The sequence below is a fragment of the Budorcas taxicolor genome, chromosome 4 (genome assembly GCF_023091745.1).
Source record: "Budorcas taxicolor isolate Tak-1 chromosome 4, Takin1.1, whole genome shotgun sequence".
NCBI lineage: Eukaryota > Metazoa > Chordata > Mammalia > Artiodactyla > Bovidae > Budorcas > Budorcas taxicolor.
This window is the reverse complement of record NC_068913.1, coordinates 78449088-78463899: the sequence shown is the minus strand read 5'-3', so window position 1 is coordinate 78463899 and position 14812 is coordinate 78449088. Positions and strand designations below refer to the sequence as shown.

General features: G+C 51.1%; 1 protein-coding gene across 11 annotated transcripts in view; it reads left to right on the top strand.

The window, feature by feature from the left end:
- The window catches only part of CCM2 (CCM2 scaffold protein), a 51863-nt gene that overhangs the window by 36520 nt on the left and 531 nt on the right, over positions 1–14812 (top strand). For 10 of the 11 annotated variants that reach the window (XM_052638937.1, XM_052638938.1, XM_052638934.1 and 7 more), the window contains 7 exons: positions 5536–5619; positions 6099–6282; positions 10125–10261; positions 11087–11222; positions 12513–12570; positions 12895–13033; positions 13712–13850. In XM_052638937.1, coding sequence (XP_052494897.1) covers positions 5536–5619; positions 6099–6282; positions 10125–10261; positions 11087–11222; positions 12513–12570; positions 12895–13033; positions 13712–13850 — 877 coding nt within the window. The remainder of the gene's footprint in view (positions 1–5535; positions 5620–6098; positions 6283–10124; positions 10262–11086; positions 11223–12512; positions 12571–12894; positions 13034–13711; positions 13851–14812) is intronic. The other variant, XM_052638936.1, reaches the window with a different exon arrangement.

The following is a 14812-nucleotide window of genomic DNA, read 5'->3' as shown; positions in this document are numbered from 1 at the left end:
CTCACTGAAAATTTGGAAGCAGCTTTTCTGAAGTTTAGTAGAACTGACTGTGCTTAGATGCAGCCTGTATCTGTCACTGTGCCCTGTGTGAGCTTCTTCTTGTTCCTCTCCTCTCTGTACCAGTTTTTGTCTTTGCGTGGGCAGGTGGTTGCCAGGCACAGCAGTTGGTGAACTGACTCAAGCTTCTGTGTTTACCTTCCTTGGATTTGATAATCCCCAGAGTGACCTGCCTGCTTGGTTCCCCGTTAGAGAGGCATCTGCAAACAAAGTTTGATTTCTTTCCTCCCAATCTATACCTTTTATTTCCCTCTCTTGTCCTGTTCCGTTAGCTAGGACTTCCAGTATTGGAAAGCAGTGGTGAAAGGGGACATTGTTTGCTTGTTCTGATCGTAGGCCATCTTAGAACTGCTTACCATTAAGCATTGATATTAGCTGTAGGGATTTTGTACATGCTCTTTATGAGGTTGAGGAAATTCCTCTCTGTTTCTAGTTTGCTGAGTTTTTGTTATGAATGAATATTAGATGTCATCAGATGCTTTTTCTGCATTTATTTGATATTATGATTTTTCTTCTTCAGCCTTTTAATGTGATCACATTAAATGATTTTGAATGTAGAGTCAACTTTGCATACCTGGGATAAATACCACTTGCTTTTGGTGTATAACTCTTTTTAAACATTGGATTGGATTTGCCAGTATTTTGTTGAGGATTTTTTAAATCTCTTTATGAGAAATATTGATCTTTCCTTTCTTACAGTATCTTTGGTTTTGGTACTAAGGTAATGCTGCCTCATAGAATGGGCTAGGGAGTATTTTCTCTGTTTTCATTTTCTGGAAGAGTATAGAGACTTGGTATAATTTCTTCCTTAAATATTAAGTTGAATTCACCAGGGAACCTGTCTGGGCCTGATATTTTCTGTTTTAGAAGTTATTATTGATTCAGTTTCTTTAATAATTCATACCTATTCACATTATCCATTTCTTCTTGTGTGAGTTTTGGTAGATTGTGTCTTTCGAGGAATTCCACTGGGATCTGAGAACATACTTTATATGGTTTCTATTCTCTTAAATTTATTTAGGTGTGTTTTATGGCCCAGAATGTGTTCCATCTTGGTGAAAGTTCATGTAAACTGGAAATGAATGTGTATTCTTTTGAATGATGTTGTTGGATGAAGTAGACTGTTGATGTTAGTTATATCCAGTTGATTGAGAAGGTTGAGTTCACCTTCATCCTTAATCATTTTCTGCCTGCTGGATCTGTCCATTTGTGAGAGGAGGTGGATGTTGAAGTCTTTGATTGTATTAGTTGATTCATCTGTTTCTCCCCATAGTTCTCAGTTTTTGCCTCATGTGAATTTTAAGCTTTGTTATTAGGTGCATATACATTAAGGATTGTTATGTCTTAGTGAAATGACTTCATTTTTATTTTATGTATTTATTTAACACCTGTCTTTAAAGTAGGTTTCTTGTAGACAAAAGATAGTTGTGTTTTGAATTTTTTTCCAATCTGACAGTTTTTGTTTTTTAATTGGTATATTCAGACAGTTCACACTTAAAGTGATTGTTGATATCAGTGGATTAATATTTACCATATTTGTAATTGTTTCCTGTTCGTTGTTCTTGTTTTTTATTTGATCTTCCACCTTTTTTTTTTTACCCCGGTTGCACTAGGTCTTTGTCGCTTTGTGCAGGCTTTCTCTGCTTCATTGCTTTGTGGAGGGATTCCCTGGTAACTCAGATGGTAAAGCATCTGCCTGCAATGCAGGAGACACAGTTTTGATCCCCAGGTCGGGAAGATCCACTGGAGAAGGAAATGGCAACCCACTCCAGTACTCTTGCCTAGAAAATTCCGTGGATGGAGGAGCCCGGTGGGCCACAGTCCATGGGGTCGCAAAGAGTCAGACACGCCTGAGCAAGTGCACTCCGCTTTTCTTTAGTTGCAGTGAGCAGGGCTGCTCTTCACGGCAGGGCTCTGCTTCGCACTGCAGTGGCCTCTCTTGCTGTGCAGCACGGGCTCTGTCTAGGGCATGCAGGCGTCAGTAGCTGCAGTGCACAGGCTTTAGTAGTTGCAGCTCCTGGGCCTTAGAGCGCAGGCTCAGCAGTTGTGGCACATGGGCTTAGTTGCTTTGCGGCATGTGGAATCTTCCCAGACCAGGGATTGAACCCATGTCCTCTGCATTGGCAGGCAAATTTCTGTCCACTGCACAACCAGGGAAGTCCCCTTTATATGGTTTTATTTGAGCATTTTGTATGATTCCATAGTTTTTCCTATCTTAACATATCAGTTTTACTTCTTTATGAATACTTTTAGTGGTTGCCCAGGGGTTTGCAGAATACATTTATATCTAATTTAAATCCAGTTACAAATAACATTACCTTGCTTCACAGGTGGTGCAGATACCTCATAACCAAATATTCCCAGTTCCTCCCTCTGTCCCATATAATGTGCTGCCATTCATTTCACTTTTCCCTAAGCTATAATTATTGAATACATCTTATGATCTTTGTTTTGAACAAACTGTTATTTCTTAGGTCAATACAATACAATACAATAAGAAAAGTAGAAGGTATTATTTTACCTTTGTGTATTTCTTCTCTTACGTTTTTTTCCTTGAAATAGATCAGTTGTTGACCAAATAATTTCCCTTTTCTCCAAAGAAGTTCTCATTTCCTGCCAAGTAATCATGAAATCCCCCAATTTTTGTTTGTCTGAGAAAAATCTTGATTTCTCCTTTGCTTTTGAAGTTTCACCAGATGCAGAAGTGTAGGTTGGTGGGTTTTTCTTTCAGTGCTTTAGTGTCTCCCTCTTCCGTTGCTTGCATGGTTTCTGAGCACAAGTTTGATACAGTTGTTGCTATATTATTATTCTTGCTTCTTTGTAGGTAAGGTGCTATTTGCTATTTTCCTGTGGCTTCAGGGTTTTCTCTGTCTTTGATTTTTTTTTTTTTTTTTCAGTTTGAATATGATATGCCTAGGTGCAGTTTTTTGGTTTTGTTTTTCATTTTGCTGTTTATCCTGCTTGATGTCCTCTGAGCTTACTGGGTCTGTGGTTTTGGTGTTGAGGAAATTCTCAACCATTATTACTTCAGGTATTTCTTGTGTTTCTTTCTTTTTTAGCCGTGCCATGCAACTTGTGGGATCTTAGGTCCTCAATCAGGGATCAAACCTGGGCCCTCCAACAGTAGAAGTGCAGAGTCCTAACCACTGGACCACCAGGGAAGTCCCTTCCTGTGTTGTTTTCCTCTCCTATTTCTGGAAGTCCCATTGCACACTTATTATACCTTTTGTAGTTTTCTATTTTTGAATACTCTGTTCCTTTTTTGTTTGTCCCCCCCCCCCATTTCCTTTTCAGTTTTGAGAGTTTTTACTGACATAACTCTGAGCTCATTGATTTTTCTCTTGTCTGTGTCCATCTGCTGATAAACCCATCAAAAGCATTTTTCATTTCTGTTGTAATGTTTTTGGTTTTTAACATTTCCCCTCGATTTTTTTAGAATTTCCATCTCTTTGCTTACATTGCCCATCAGCTCTTGGATGATGTTCACTTAATTATAGCCCTTAGCATATTAATTGTGAAAGTATTAGTTGCTCGGTCGTGTCTGACTCTTTGCAACCTCATGGTCTGTAGCCTGCAAAGCTCCTCTGTCCATGAAATTCTCCAGGAAAGAATATTGGAGTGGGTTGCCATTCCCTTCTCCAGGGAATCTTCCCGATCCAGGGAAGTCTCCCGCATTGCAGGCAGATTTGTTACCATCTGAGCCACCAGGCTAAGTAATTAAGTGTTAGTCACTCAGTTGTGTCCGACTCTTTGCGACCCCATGGACTGTAACCCACCACGCTTCTCTGTCCATAGAATTCTCCAGGCAAGAACACTGGAATTGTTAATCATAGATATTTTTAATTCTTGGTCTGATCACTCCAAAACCTCTGCTGTGTCTGAGTCTGACTCTGATGCTTGCCCTGTCTGTTCAGTGTTTTTTTGCCTTAGCATGCCTTGTAATTTTTTGTTGAAAGCTGGGTGTGGTGATTCAGATGAGAGGAGCTGAGGTAAAGAGGTGAGGCTGTGTGTTTATGCGGCCAGGAATCAGGCTGTGTTTACTGTTGGCTGCAGCTGTGTGCTGTTAAAAGGGTCTGATGCATGTCATCTCCCGTTGTGCAGGCGCCCGTGGATGCAGTGGGGCTGCTGGGGAGGGGAGTGCACTAGCCCTCTGATGAGTTGGTCTCTGTTGTCCAGTGAGCGTGTGCCCCTGGGCTGTGGCTGTCTCACGCACGTCTTATTTAGGAGGGACAGAACTGCTGGGGGGCTGGAGTTAGTGTTTACCTTTCCCCAGGTGGCTCAGGCCCTGGTCAAATAGTTTTCCTTGAAAAAAGGCCCTCGTTGAAGAGAGCAAAGTACTGGTCATAGTTGGAAGTGGTTTCTTCCCCCCGCCCCACCAGAAGCTGAAGACAACTTCTGAGAATCCTGGCTAGGGGGCCTCCTGGAGGTAGAGCTCAAGTAAGCCTACGACCCTGTATGACTGGCCCCGGAGTTTTGTCTTAAGCTCGTCCATGCCCACGTCCAGCCCTTGAGCAGCCCCCTTCCAATGCACCTGCCCACCTGGCTCCTGCAGCTTCTCCCTGGGGGCTGTGATTCTCTGTCCCCTGTTGCTCTCTCCAGTTTTGGGGGAAGCAGTTTGTGACCTCATTCTTTGATGGATCTGAGAAGACATGTTCATTTGTTCAGCTCTTTTCTTGTGAGAACAGTAGTGACGACTTTACATGTGGAACCAGATACACAAAGCCCATTGTCATCCTGTTAACAGCAACCTTAAAAATTAAAGTTAGAGGATCAGAAATGTTGAGTGTAAGAGATTTATTCTTGGAGAGGAATCCGTATAACCCATTAAAGCACATTTAACACCTGTGGTAATTGGTGGTGATGTGAACACAGCTCGCACTGTGTCCATGCCACACTCAAGACCCTTGTCATTGAGGTTTGTTAGCCAAGTGCTTCATGGGTTCCTGTCACTTCTTTCTCTGTGCTCATCGCTCAGCTGCCTGGCCCTTTATGATTTAATATGTTTCCTTTTTAGCAGATTGTTCAGAGCTATTGCTTTCAATTTCCAACGGTGATCTGGAAACACAAGCCATCCTTGTCTTATCCTTTTATTTTTTTATCTTTTGGCTGCACCGTTTGGCTTGTAGGATTGAACCAGGGCCCCTGCAGTGGAAGCCCATAGTCCTAACCACTGGATTGCCAGGGAATTCTCTTACCTGCCTTTTTATAATACAAATTCCACCAAACTAGTTTTGCGGTGTCCTTTGCAGGACTTTGATGCTGTGTGGTGGGAAGTGTGGGAGTGTCCTCCTCAGCCAGTAGAGAGTTTACTAAAAATTTGGAGCATGCTGCCTAGAGGAGGCCACCACTGCAAGCTGGGACGGCGGCCAACCAGCCTGTGGTGGGAATATACAAGGCTTTCGCGATGTTTTATGGCCCTTGATGGTGTTGGCTCATCTTCCCTTGCTCATGGCACTTCCTCTCTCCACTTTCTTTCAGTATTTAGGTCAGTTAACGTCCATACCAGGATACCTGAATCCTTCCAGTAGGACCGAAATCCTGCATTTCATAGACAATGCAAAGGTAACCCCATCTGCCTGTCAGCCTGCTCTACCCCAATCCCTGACCTCTGACCCTCAGCCTGCTCCATCTCCTAACCCTGACTTCTGACCCTTGTTTTCTGACACCAACTCTTGGCCCTCTGACCCTGGGCCTTTATGGCCATGAGGGGTGACCCAGTCCCATGACATTAAGGGTGCACTTGGCCCCTGGCCTTATTTTTCCTCAGTCTGCACATTAACTTTTATTCTCCAGGCTTGCTCGTCATGGTTTTGGACTGTTTTCAAAATTCATGTTTTTAAGATATCCAAACCACACCCCATAGGTCTGAATCTAAGAAGAAGTCTCCATGTGGTTTGAACACAGCAGTGTCGCGGGAGCAAGCATGGGAGTGGCACCTTGCTTGTCAGTGCTGGCTGTGTGGGTTGCATGTGCCACGCATGGTGCAGGGTCCCGGGGGAGCCCGTGGCCCTGTGTTTCTAATGCAGTGTGGTTCCTTCCAGAGAGCCCACCAGCTCCCCGGACACCTGACCCAGGAGCATGACGCTGTGATCAGTCTGTCTGCCTACAACGTCAAGCTGGCCTGGAGGGACGGGGAGGACACCATCCTCAGGGTCCCCATCCATGACATTGCCGCCGTGTCCTACGTGCGAGATGATGCCTCACACCTGGTGGTCCTGAAGACAGGTATGACCGGGGTGGGGTCAAGAGGGTCCTTGCCAGAAGCAGGCGCCACCTCTGTCCTGAGGTGTGCTTTGTAGATCTCATGGCATTCTGGAGACAAGTTTCTACAATGTTGGGTCAGCCAACTGCTGCTCGCTGTGCCTGGGAACTAGCTCTCTCTCCAGAGAAGGGCAGTGACCCAGGAGGCTGTGGTCTCTGGGCCCTGAGCTCAGCCAGTGTCACTCAGTGCAACCCCCTTTGGGGATGCTGGAGTGGCCTCTGGCACCCAGGCCTGGTAGACATCGTGGGCGCAGGCGGCTCCAGAGGCTGAGAGTGGGGCTTTAGCTCAGCCTAATCAACCTTCAGGCCCTCCTTTGGCCACATAGCCTTCCCAGTGCTGGCAGTGCAGGGAGGAGACCAGACCAGCAAGGAGCTCTCGGTCTGTGAGACTCTCTGAGCTTGTCCTTGTAGGAGAACCTGAGAGCCCTCAGTCCCCGTCACCCAGGCCACTCCCCTCGCCTGATGAGGATACAGTACCACCTTACTTGGCACTTCCCGACAAGCTTTCTGTCAGGGTCTAGAACCTCTGCCCTGGCATAAGTCCTTGAGAAGTGAGGAGAGAAGTCACAGTTCACTCATGCCATTCCCTTCCCGGGTGGGTTCTCAGGTTGTCGCTGTAGCATGGACGCCATCCCTGGGCTTCTTTAGGCACTGGCAGTGGCTGGGTTGCACCCTGGAGTCGTGCATTTCCAGGGGGCTGGTGGTGGTGTGTGAGGGTGGCCAGCTGGATCGGCCTGGGCCACACACTGCTTTGGCCATTGCAAAAGGAAAGTTGTATTTCTGCTTGAGGTTGGTAGTCCACAGGGATCTGAGGGCTTGTAAGAGCCAGGGCCTCGAGGAGCTTTTTCATTACTGACCCCTTGAGCGTCAAGGAAGTTCATATTAAAGGGCCCGTGAATCTGGTGGGAATGTGGCAGGCCACCTGCACAGGTAATGGGAAGAGTTTGGAGTTTGAAGATCTGGAGTGCGTCAGAGCCCCTTGACTTTGTATGGCTGTGGCTTAGTGTCCCCCACAGTCACACACACACCACACATACTCACTGCACATACTTGTCGCCCCCTTCCACACACACTCATTCACATGCACTCACGCGCTCGGGCCCCACACACACTCACAAATGCTCACTTGTTCACACACGCACGCACGCAATCCTGTCATTCTGCACTTGAGCGCGGTCCCCTCTGTGCTCTGCTTATTCTTCATTTCCCTTCGCTGTGTTCAGTAGTGTTGTTGTTGCTCAGTTGCTAAGTCGTGTCCGACTCTGCAGCCACGTGAACTGCAGCATGCCAGGCCTCTCTGTCCATCACTATCTCCCTGAGTTTCCTCAAACTCAAGTCCATTGACTCAGTGATGCCATTCAATCATCTCATCCTCGGTTGCCCCTTCTCCTCTTGCCTTCCATTTTTCCCACCATCACTGTCTTTTCCAATGAATCAGCACTTCACATCAGGTGACTAAAGTGTCGGAGCTTCACCTTCAGCACCAGTCCTTCCAATGAATATTCAGGACTGATTGCCTTTAGGATTGAGTTGTTTGATCTCCTTGCAGTCCAAGGGACTCTCAAGAGTCTCCTCCAACACTACAGTTCAAAAGTGTCAATTCTTTGGCATTCAGCCTTCTTTATGGTCCAACTCTCACATCCATACATGACTACTGGAAAAACCATAGTTTTGACTATACAGGCCTTTGTCGTCAAAGTGGTGTCTCTACTTTTTAAAACACTGTCTGGGGTTGACATAGCTATTCTTCCAAGAAGCAAGTGTCTGTTAATGATAGGCATTATTTTGAACAACACAAAGCTGCCAACTTTTAACCATTTTAATCTAAAAATAAAATGCAATTTAATGTGGCTCAAACTAGTAGAAAGCATGTGGCATGAATGATCTTGTTTAGTCTCCACAAGAAACCTGTAAGGAGGATCCTGTTTCCTTCCACCTTTGCCGGCAGGTGGGTTGGGTGACTTGGTAGGGCCCCCCGGTTGTTAGGTGGTGGCTGGTTGGTTGAGGTACTATGTAACTGCTTCCACCAGTGCTGCCCAGCGCCGTGGTGACTGCTCTTCCCTGCATGGAGACTGTCCCTGCAGGTGGCCCGTGGTATGGGGCCTCCCTGGGGACCAAGCAGTGAGGCGAGTGCTTCTGGCTGGGGGCCGCAGGCCTTAGGTCTGGTGGGAGGGGAGCTAACCCCTGGGTTTTTTGTGTCCAGAACATTTCTCAGTGTTAATTGTAGAACACATTTTCTGGAAAACGAGTAACCGATTTTCTAAGAGACAGAATGAGCACCACAGGAGAAGCTTTCCAAAAAGAGATGAAAACCAGGACTCCCCAGGGCTTTGAGAGCTTTCCAGTTAAAAGGAGAGTGAATTCCATTCTGTGTTCTGGAGGGCCTCCTCGTTCTAGTGGCTCTTCCTGAGGGAAGTCACGAGCCCCGGGGGCCTCCCGGTCTTTCAGAGGCACCTGTCACAGCGAGTGGCTATGTGTGAGGTGATGCACGTGGCTGTCCTCAGCACTGGCACTGGCAGCGTAGCTAACACTTACTAAGTGCCTCCTACATAGGGGCCTGTCTTTTATGCCTCCCCTGGCCTGGGCTGTGCTGGCATTGGGGACAATGTGGTGTCGGGGGTCAGGGTCAGGTCTGGCTGCAGGAGACTCTGTGTGGCAAGCACCGCTTGTGGAGATGTCTCATTAAGGGATGTTTCTGTGGACATAGGAAAGTGGGCAGTGGATCTGAACCGGGACCTGTGGGGACAGCCTGTGGGACTGGGGATGGATGCTGCTGGGCGATTGGAAGTAGGCTTGCTGTGCATGGCTTTGGAGCCACACACCTGCTTCCTTGGGAGCAGCCACGGCTGTGAGCCATAAAGCTATTTAAAATGTCCTAGAACATCTTGCCAGCGTGGTCAGTGTAGCAGTCACTAGTGAGCAGTCTCACAGTATTCTTTGTCCTGATTCTCAGACCCTTTGGGTGCTTTTCGTTTGGGGCACAGCTCAGCGCCTGTGGCCCATGGCTGTGGGATGGTACAGTCAGGTTCTAACAGTGAGATTCGTGGGGCTCAGCCTCCACATGGGGTGCCACCAGCCTTGCCCTACAGAGCCCTGGTCTTTGCCAGCCCATACACTCAGAGTCTGGCTATTCCTAGCTGTGGTCCTGTCTCTCAGCACTGTCTGAGCTATGGGTGGTCTTCCTACTGGGCTGGGTTTGCCCTGAGATATCCCGGCATCAGGGGAGCTCCAGCCTTCCCTGGCACTGCCTGCTCCCGGGTGTGTCTCAGTGGATGTGCCTGGATCACTGTTCCTGCAGAAGCTTCCCTGGGCCACAGCCCCCACTTCCTGCCTCAGGAATCTCCCTCACATCGTACGAGACCTTGTGTGTGAGGAGGCAGCGTGTAGTGCTAACGAACAGGCGGGTGCTCTCGTGGCTAGATCCCCACCTGGGCTCTGCCCCTCATGCACCCTCGGACCCAGCCCTCTGCCCCCTCTGCCTCAGTTTCCTCATCTCCTGTCAGTATTGTGTCTTAAGCCTGTCACTAGAACTCTGTGAATGCCTTCTTTTGTGTAGATCAGAAGGAGCTAAATGTTCGCAGTTTTCGTCTGAGGTATTCACTCTCTTTGGCAGAGAAGCTGGAAGGTCATGTTAAGGTGGTGGATTTGAGTGGGCAGTGGCAGGGAAGGGTGCTCTTGTGAAGGGAAGATGAGGGCGAGGGCTTGCCTGGCTTGGTCTGTCCCCACCTGAGTCAGGTAGGGGCTGCCCAGAGCCTGCCATTGAGCTCCCGCATGGGCCCTAACCTGTCATGGTGTTGACTTCCCAGCCCAGGACCCCGGCATCTCCCCCAGCCAGAGTTTGTGTGCAGAAAGTTCCCGAGGCCTTACCACAGGCTCCCTGTCAGAGAGTGGAGTGGGGCCTGTGGAGGCATGCTGCCTGGTGATCCTGGCCGCGGAGAGCAAGGTGAGTGGGGTTGGCACCTGGGACCCAGGCCCTGCCCATCCCCACCCATATCCTGACTCAGCCCCACCAATAGCTTGACCAGGCTCCACCCATTCCAGCCTTAGCTCTGCCCAGGTCCCACTGAGTCCCAGTCTGATTATCTCCATGCTTTTTCCTTCTTCTCTTGGTTGGCACCCCTTTCCCTCCCCCGTGTGGGGGCTGTTGTTTTCACACCAAGCTGTGCCATTGGGGAAGACTCTGGGGGAGGGGCTTGAGGTCCACCATAATGCTGCCAGCCTCAGGGAGCCCCTTGATACCCTGCTGTTTAATTTTCACGCCTTTAGTAAGACCAAAACCTGGATGGTGGTCTTGGCAGCTGCTGATCAGTATCCCTCCTCATCTTTGCCCGCCTTCCACCTGAGTAGTTCTTCCTTCTGGGGCCGCCTCCTTGGCTTGTCCCCACTGGGAGCTCCGCCAGATGTTGCCCCCTGTCTCGGGGGAAGAGTCTCCCCAGATGGGACCTGCGTTGGCAGCACACGTGTGAAGGGGTGTGCAGTGTCGGGAATGCTGTCCATGTGAGCTGGCTCAGGTGCTGTCCGCTCTCTGCCCTTTTCCTGAGGCTGGCACGGGTGCTGAGATGGCTGTGGGTGGAAAAGCAGTGGAGGAGGAGGGCTAGAGGTGACACTTCTGCGGGTCCAGAGAGCCTCCTGGGTGTGGCCTGGCATCCTTGTGGCCCTAGGGGGCAATGGGAGACAGTGGGCCCTGATTCTAGGTGTGTGTTCTGCATCTGAGTGTCGGATGCCCAGGAAGCTGCCTGGAAGGCTCAGCCTTGTCCTCAATTGGCAGGTCGCCGCGGAAGAGCTGTGCTCCCTGCTTGGCCAGGTCTTCCAGATCGTGTACACAGAGTCCACCATTGACTTCCTGGACAGAGCCATATTTGATGGGGCCTCGACACCCACCCACCACCTGTCCCTTCACAGTGGTACGTGAGCAGCTGAGCTCCCTCTCCCCTTCCCACCAGGGCTCTGTTGCGAGGTCCTGCCAGAATAGCACCTAGGTGGCCACTGTCCAGGGCGGAGTTTGAGTCAATACCCTTCGTTCCCAGACGTCACTGTTCACGTGTTCTCCCCACTCCCTCCTTTAGTCCCCCTGGTGGCTTCCTGCATAACTCTGGGGGCCAAGAACACTTACTCTGGAACCACTGGTGGCTAAAGTCACTGTACCAAATCTACAAGTGAGGGCTGGGAGGGGCTCCCTGCACCGTGGGTGTGGGGCCCTTTCCCAGGTGCAGGCTGCCCAGGGCAGGGTGGGGCTGGCAGCAGGAAGAGCACAGAGCCCAAAGGCAGTGCAGGGGGACTGGCAGAGTCCGAGCAGTGTTTCTGGGAATTGTAAGCTCACAGCACACTTCGTTTACACATAGCCCACTGAAGCTCAGTCTTCTAAACACTAGGAGCATCTACTTTTCAAATAAATAGTTTATTGAGGATCTGTGGCTTCTGTCAGTCAGGGGAACAGGAAAAAAGATATTGGAGACAGCTCAGCGGTGGCCTCCAGGGCTGGAGGCCGCTGGTCTCTATGGAGAGGAGTCTAGCCCCACTCCCTTCACTGCAACTCACACATCCCTGTGAACAGCGCAAAACCCTCTGCATGTAAACGCAAAGCTGCAGGGGCTCTTTGAGCAAGGGCTGGTTCCCTGGCTGCGTTCTCTTCTTGCTGTTTATGCTGGAGCTGCTTGCAGCCCCACAGAGGTAGCCTGGTGAGGCTGGCAGTCTGTCCTATGGGCAGGTGGGAAGGTTGAGGCCCCAGTGGGCAGCAGGTGGTTTATTGAGCTATATTTAAACATTCAGCTTTAGTGTGATTGCTTTGGCCCTTGTGTTTGTTTGTTTGCTTGTTTTTTTAATAAACTTTTACTACAAGATATACACAAATCGAAAGTGTACAGCTTAATGAGTTTTCACGAAGTAGACACAGGGATGTTCACTGTCTACTGATGAAGCTTCTCTTGTTCTGGCCACTGGGGAGCCTGCTCCAGCCCCACCACTTGGCAGATCTTCTGGGGACCAGAGCATTGTCCTGGCTCCTGTCCAGACCCATGGCAGGTGGTGCATCTCAGGAGAAGCAGGTGTGGGTGCAGCCCAAAGGGTGCACCCCAGGGGCCTGGACGGCTCCCCACCGCCAGGGCTTTGCCTCTTCTGCTTAGCACGTGAATAGTGGGCTCAGGGCCCCCTCCCTCAGATAACCAGAAGCTTCTGTGTTCTACTTTTCCACACAGATGACTCTTCCACGAAGGTGGACATGAAGGAGCCATATGAGACGGAAGCCAGCACTTTGTGAGTACCCCCGCCTGGGTCTCAGCACTGCCCACACAGCTGCCTGGCCCCACCTTCCTTCCCCAGTATCAGGAGTCTTCCAGTGAATGGGCTCCTCCGGGTCACACTAGTGATGTCATCGCTCCACTGAGACTCTGCTAGGCTGCTGGCCCCTTCTGGGTCCTTCCCTGCACATGTCCTTCTCTGTCTTTCCCCGAACACCTCCTCCATGACAGGCCTCCTCTTTGTCTCAGCCCCTGACTCTCTGAATCCCTGGGGGTGAAGGTGAGGCCCCGGGGCAGGGCTAGGAGGCTGCCCACCCACATCTTGGCTTGCGCCTTGCAGCTCCTTCCCCGAGTGTGCACATGCAGGCGGCGTCTCGCCCTTGTCCTTCTGCATGCAGACGGCACCCCATGCCAAGACGGTCAGCGAGAGTGAGCTGAGCGCCACGGCTGCGGAGCTGCTGCAGGACTACATGCTCACGGTACGCCGCCTGCCACTCGCCCACCAAGGTCAGAAGACGCTGGCCCCGCCAGCAGGCCTGTGTGCGGCGCCTTCAGGCTAGGAGCTCCCTAGAGGAGATGGGAGGAAGGTTTTCTTCTCCATGGGTGGAGCTGGGGGTAGCATGGATGCCTGGCTTACAACTGGACCTTGAAGTCTTTCCTACCAGGTCAGTTTTTGGAAAGAGTGTGAGGTGCCCAAGGCCTGAGCGTGGGGCTGCTCTAGCGTCTGGGGCTGAAAGACAGACCTGTCTCTGGGTCTCTGGTGGTGAATGGTAGCATGGGGTGCTACCATGGAAGGGCCAGATGGGCCTTGTTATCAAGCTCAGCAGACTTTTCCCCTGTCCCTCGACTTCACGTCATTAAAAACTTCGTCAATATACCGAATATCATTCTGGGCTCTGTGTGCAATTCGGTGGCTCCTGGCAGTGGTGTCAGACATGCAGCCTCCACCCATTGGTGGTCAGCCAGGCCAGCCAGGTAGCAGGTTAAAACAGATGGTGTGGGCTGGTCTCCGAGGCACTCTATGCTGGTGTGGGGACCTCGGGGCTGGTGTGGGGTTCCCCTCCCTCCTGCTGGCCCTCCAGCAGGGGTCAAGCTGGGTGTGGGCAGGGTGGAGGCAACGCCAGTCACCTCCCCGCATGGGCCCACTCTCTCGGCAGCTGCGCACCAAGCTGTCGTCGCAGGAGATCCAGCAGTTTGCAGCACTGCTGCACGAGTACCGTGACGGCGCCTCAGTGCATGAGTTCTGCATCAACCTGCGGCAGCTCTATGGGGACAGCCGCAAGTTCCTGCTGCTTGGTGAGCGCGGGATGGGTACGACTCCCTTAGGGGTGGGGGCCAGCCAGCCAGCAAGCCGAGTGGTTCTTCCGATGGCGCGTCCCAGTGACTCTGGGGACCCTGCCCCCAGGGAAGCAGGAGGGGCCCCTTGGGAGCCAGACTTGGGGTGAGGTGGCCACTGTACTGCCCGCTAAGGGCTGAGGGAGGCTCTTCAGAGGAAGTTGGTGCAGGGACAGGTTTGGGGGAGTAGGCAGGAACTTGCTGGGCGGAGGAGTGATGACACCGTTCCCAGTGAAAAGCAGCCTTAGCTGAGGCCCCGAGAGAAGAGCCTGCAGAGTCAGCAGGGTGGGCGGGTATTCAGGGCCTGCCACAGCCAGATGCAGCCCTGGATGTGTGTCCACACGCACAAGCACAGTGGAGCGACTGTGCTTTCCCTATGCTGATCCTAGAGAACATGGCTGGTGGAGGCTCCCAGGTCCTGGGCTTTGCAGTCCAAGGAGGGTGCTATGGCTGATGGGGTGGGGGTGGAGATGAAGGGCTGAGTGCAGACATGCATCCAGTCTGATCTCTTGCTGACCCCACAGGCCCCTTGGAGTCAGCCAACAGCTAAGCCTGGTGTCCAAGGTCTGTTTCATATTGTTCTCACATCGGAGTAGGTGTTCTCACACCTACTTTCCAGGAAGTAGGTGGTCACTGGGAGCTGGGCAGTGGGGCCTGGTGCTTGGAGCCCTGTGCCAGCCTCCCCTGCACCCTCTCGTCTCCTGTGTTTGGAAGCCTGTGAAGTGGGGCTTTCGTAAGGACCAAGGGGAGTGATGTAAGAGTGTGGTTTCTGGCCTGCACCAGCCCTGTTGCCAAGGCAGGGCCAGTCCGCAGCACCTGCCAGGATTGGGGCAGACACATGGGGTGGGTGGGGTGGGTTTATCCAGGCCATGGGCCCCCTGGGACAGACACATGCGTGCTTTCAGCAAGAGGCTTGGCTTAGG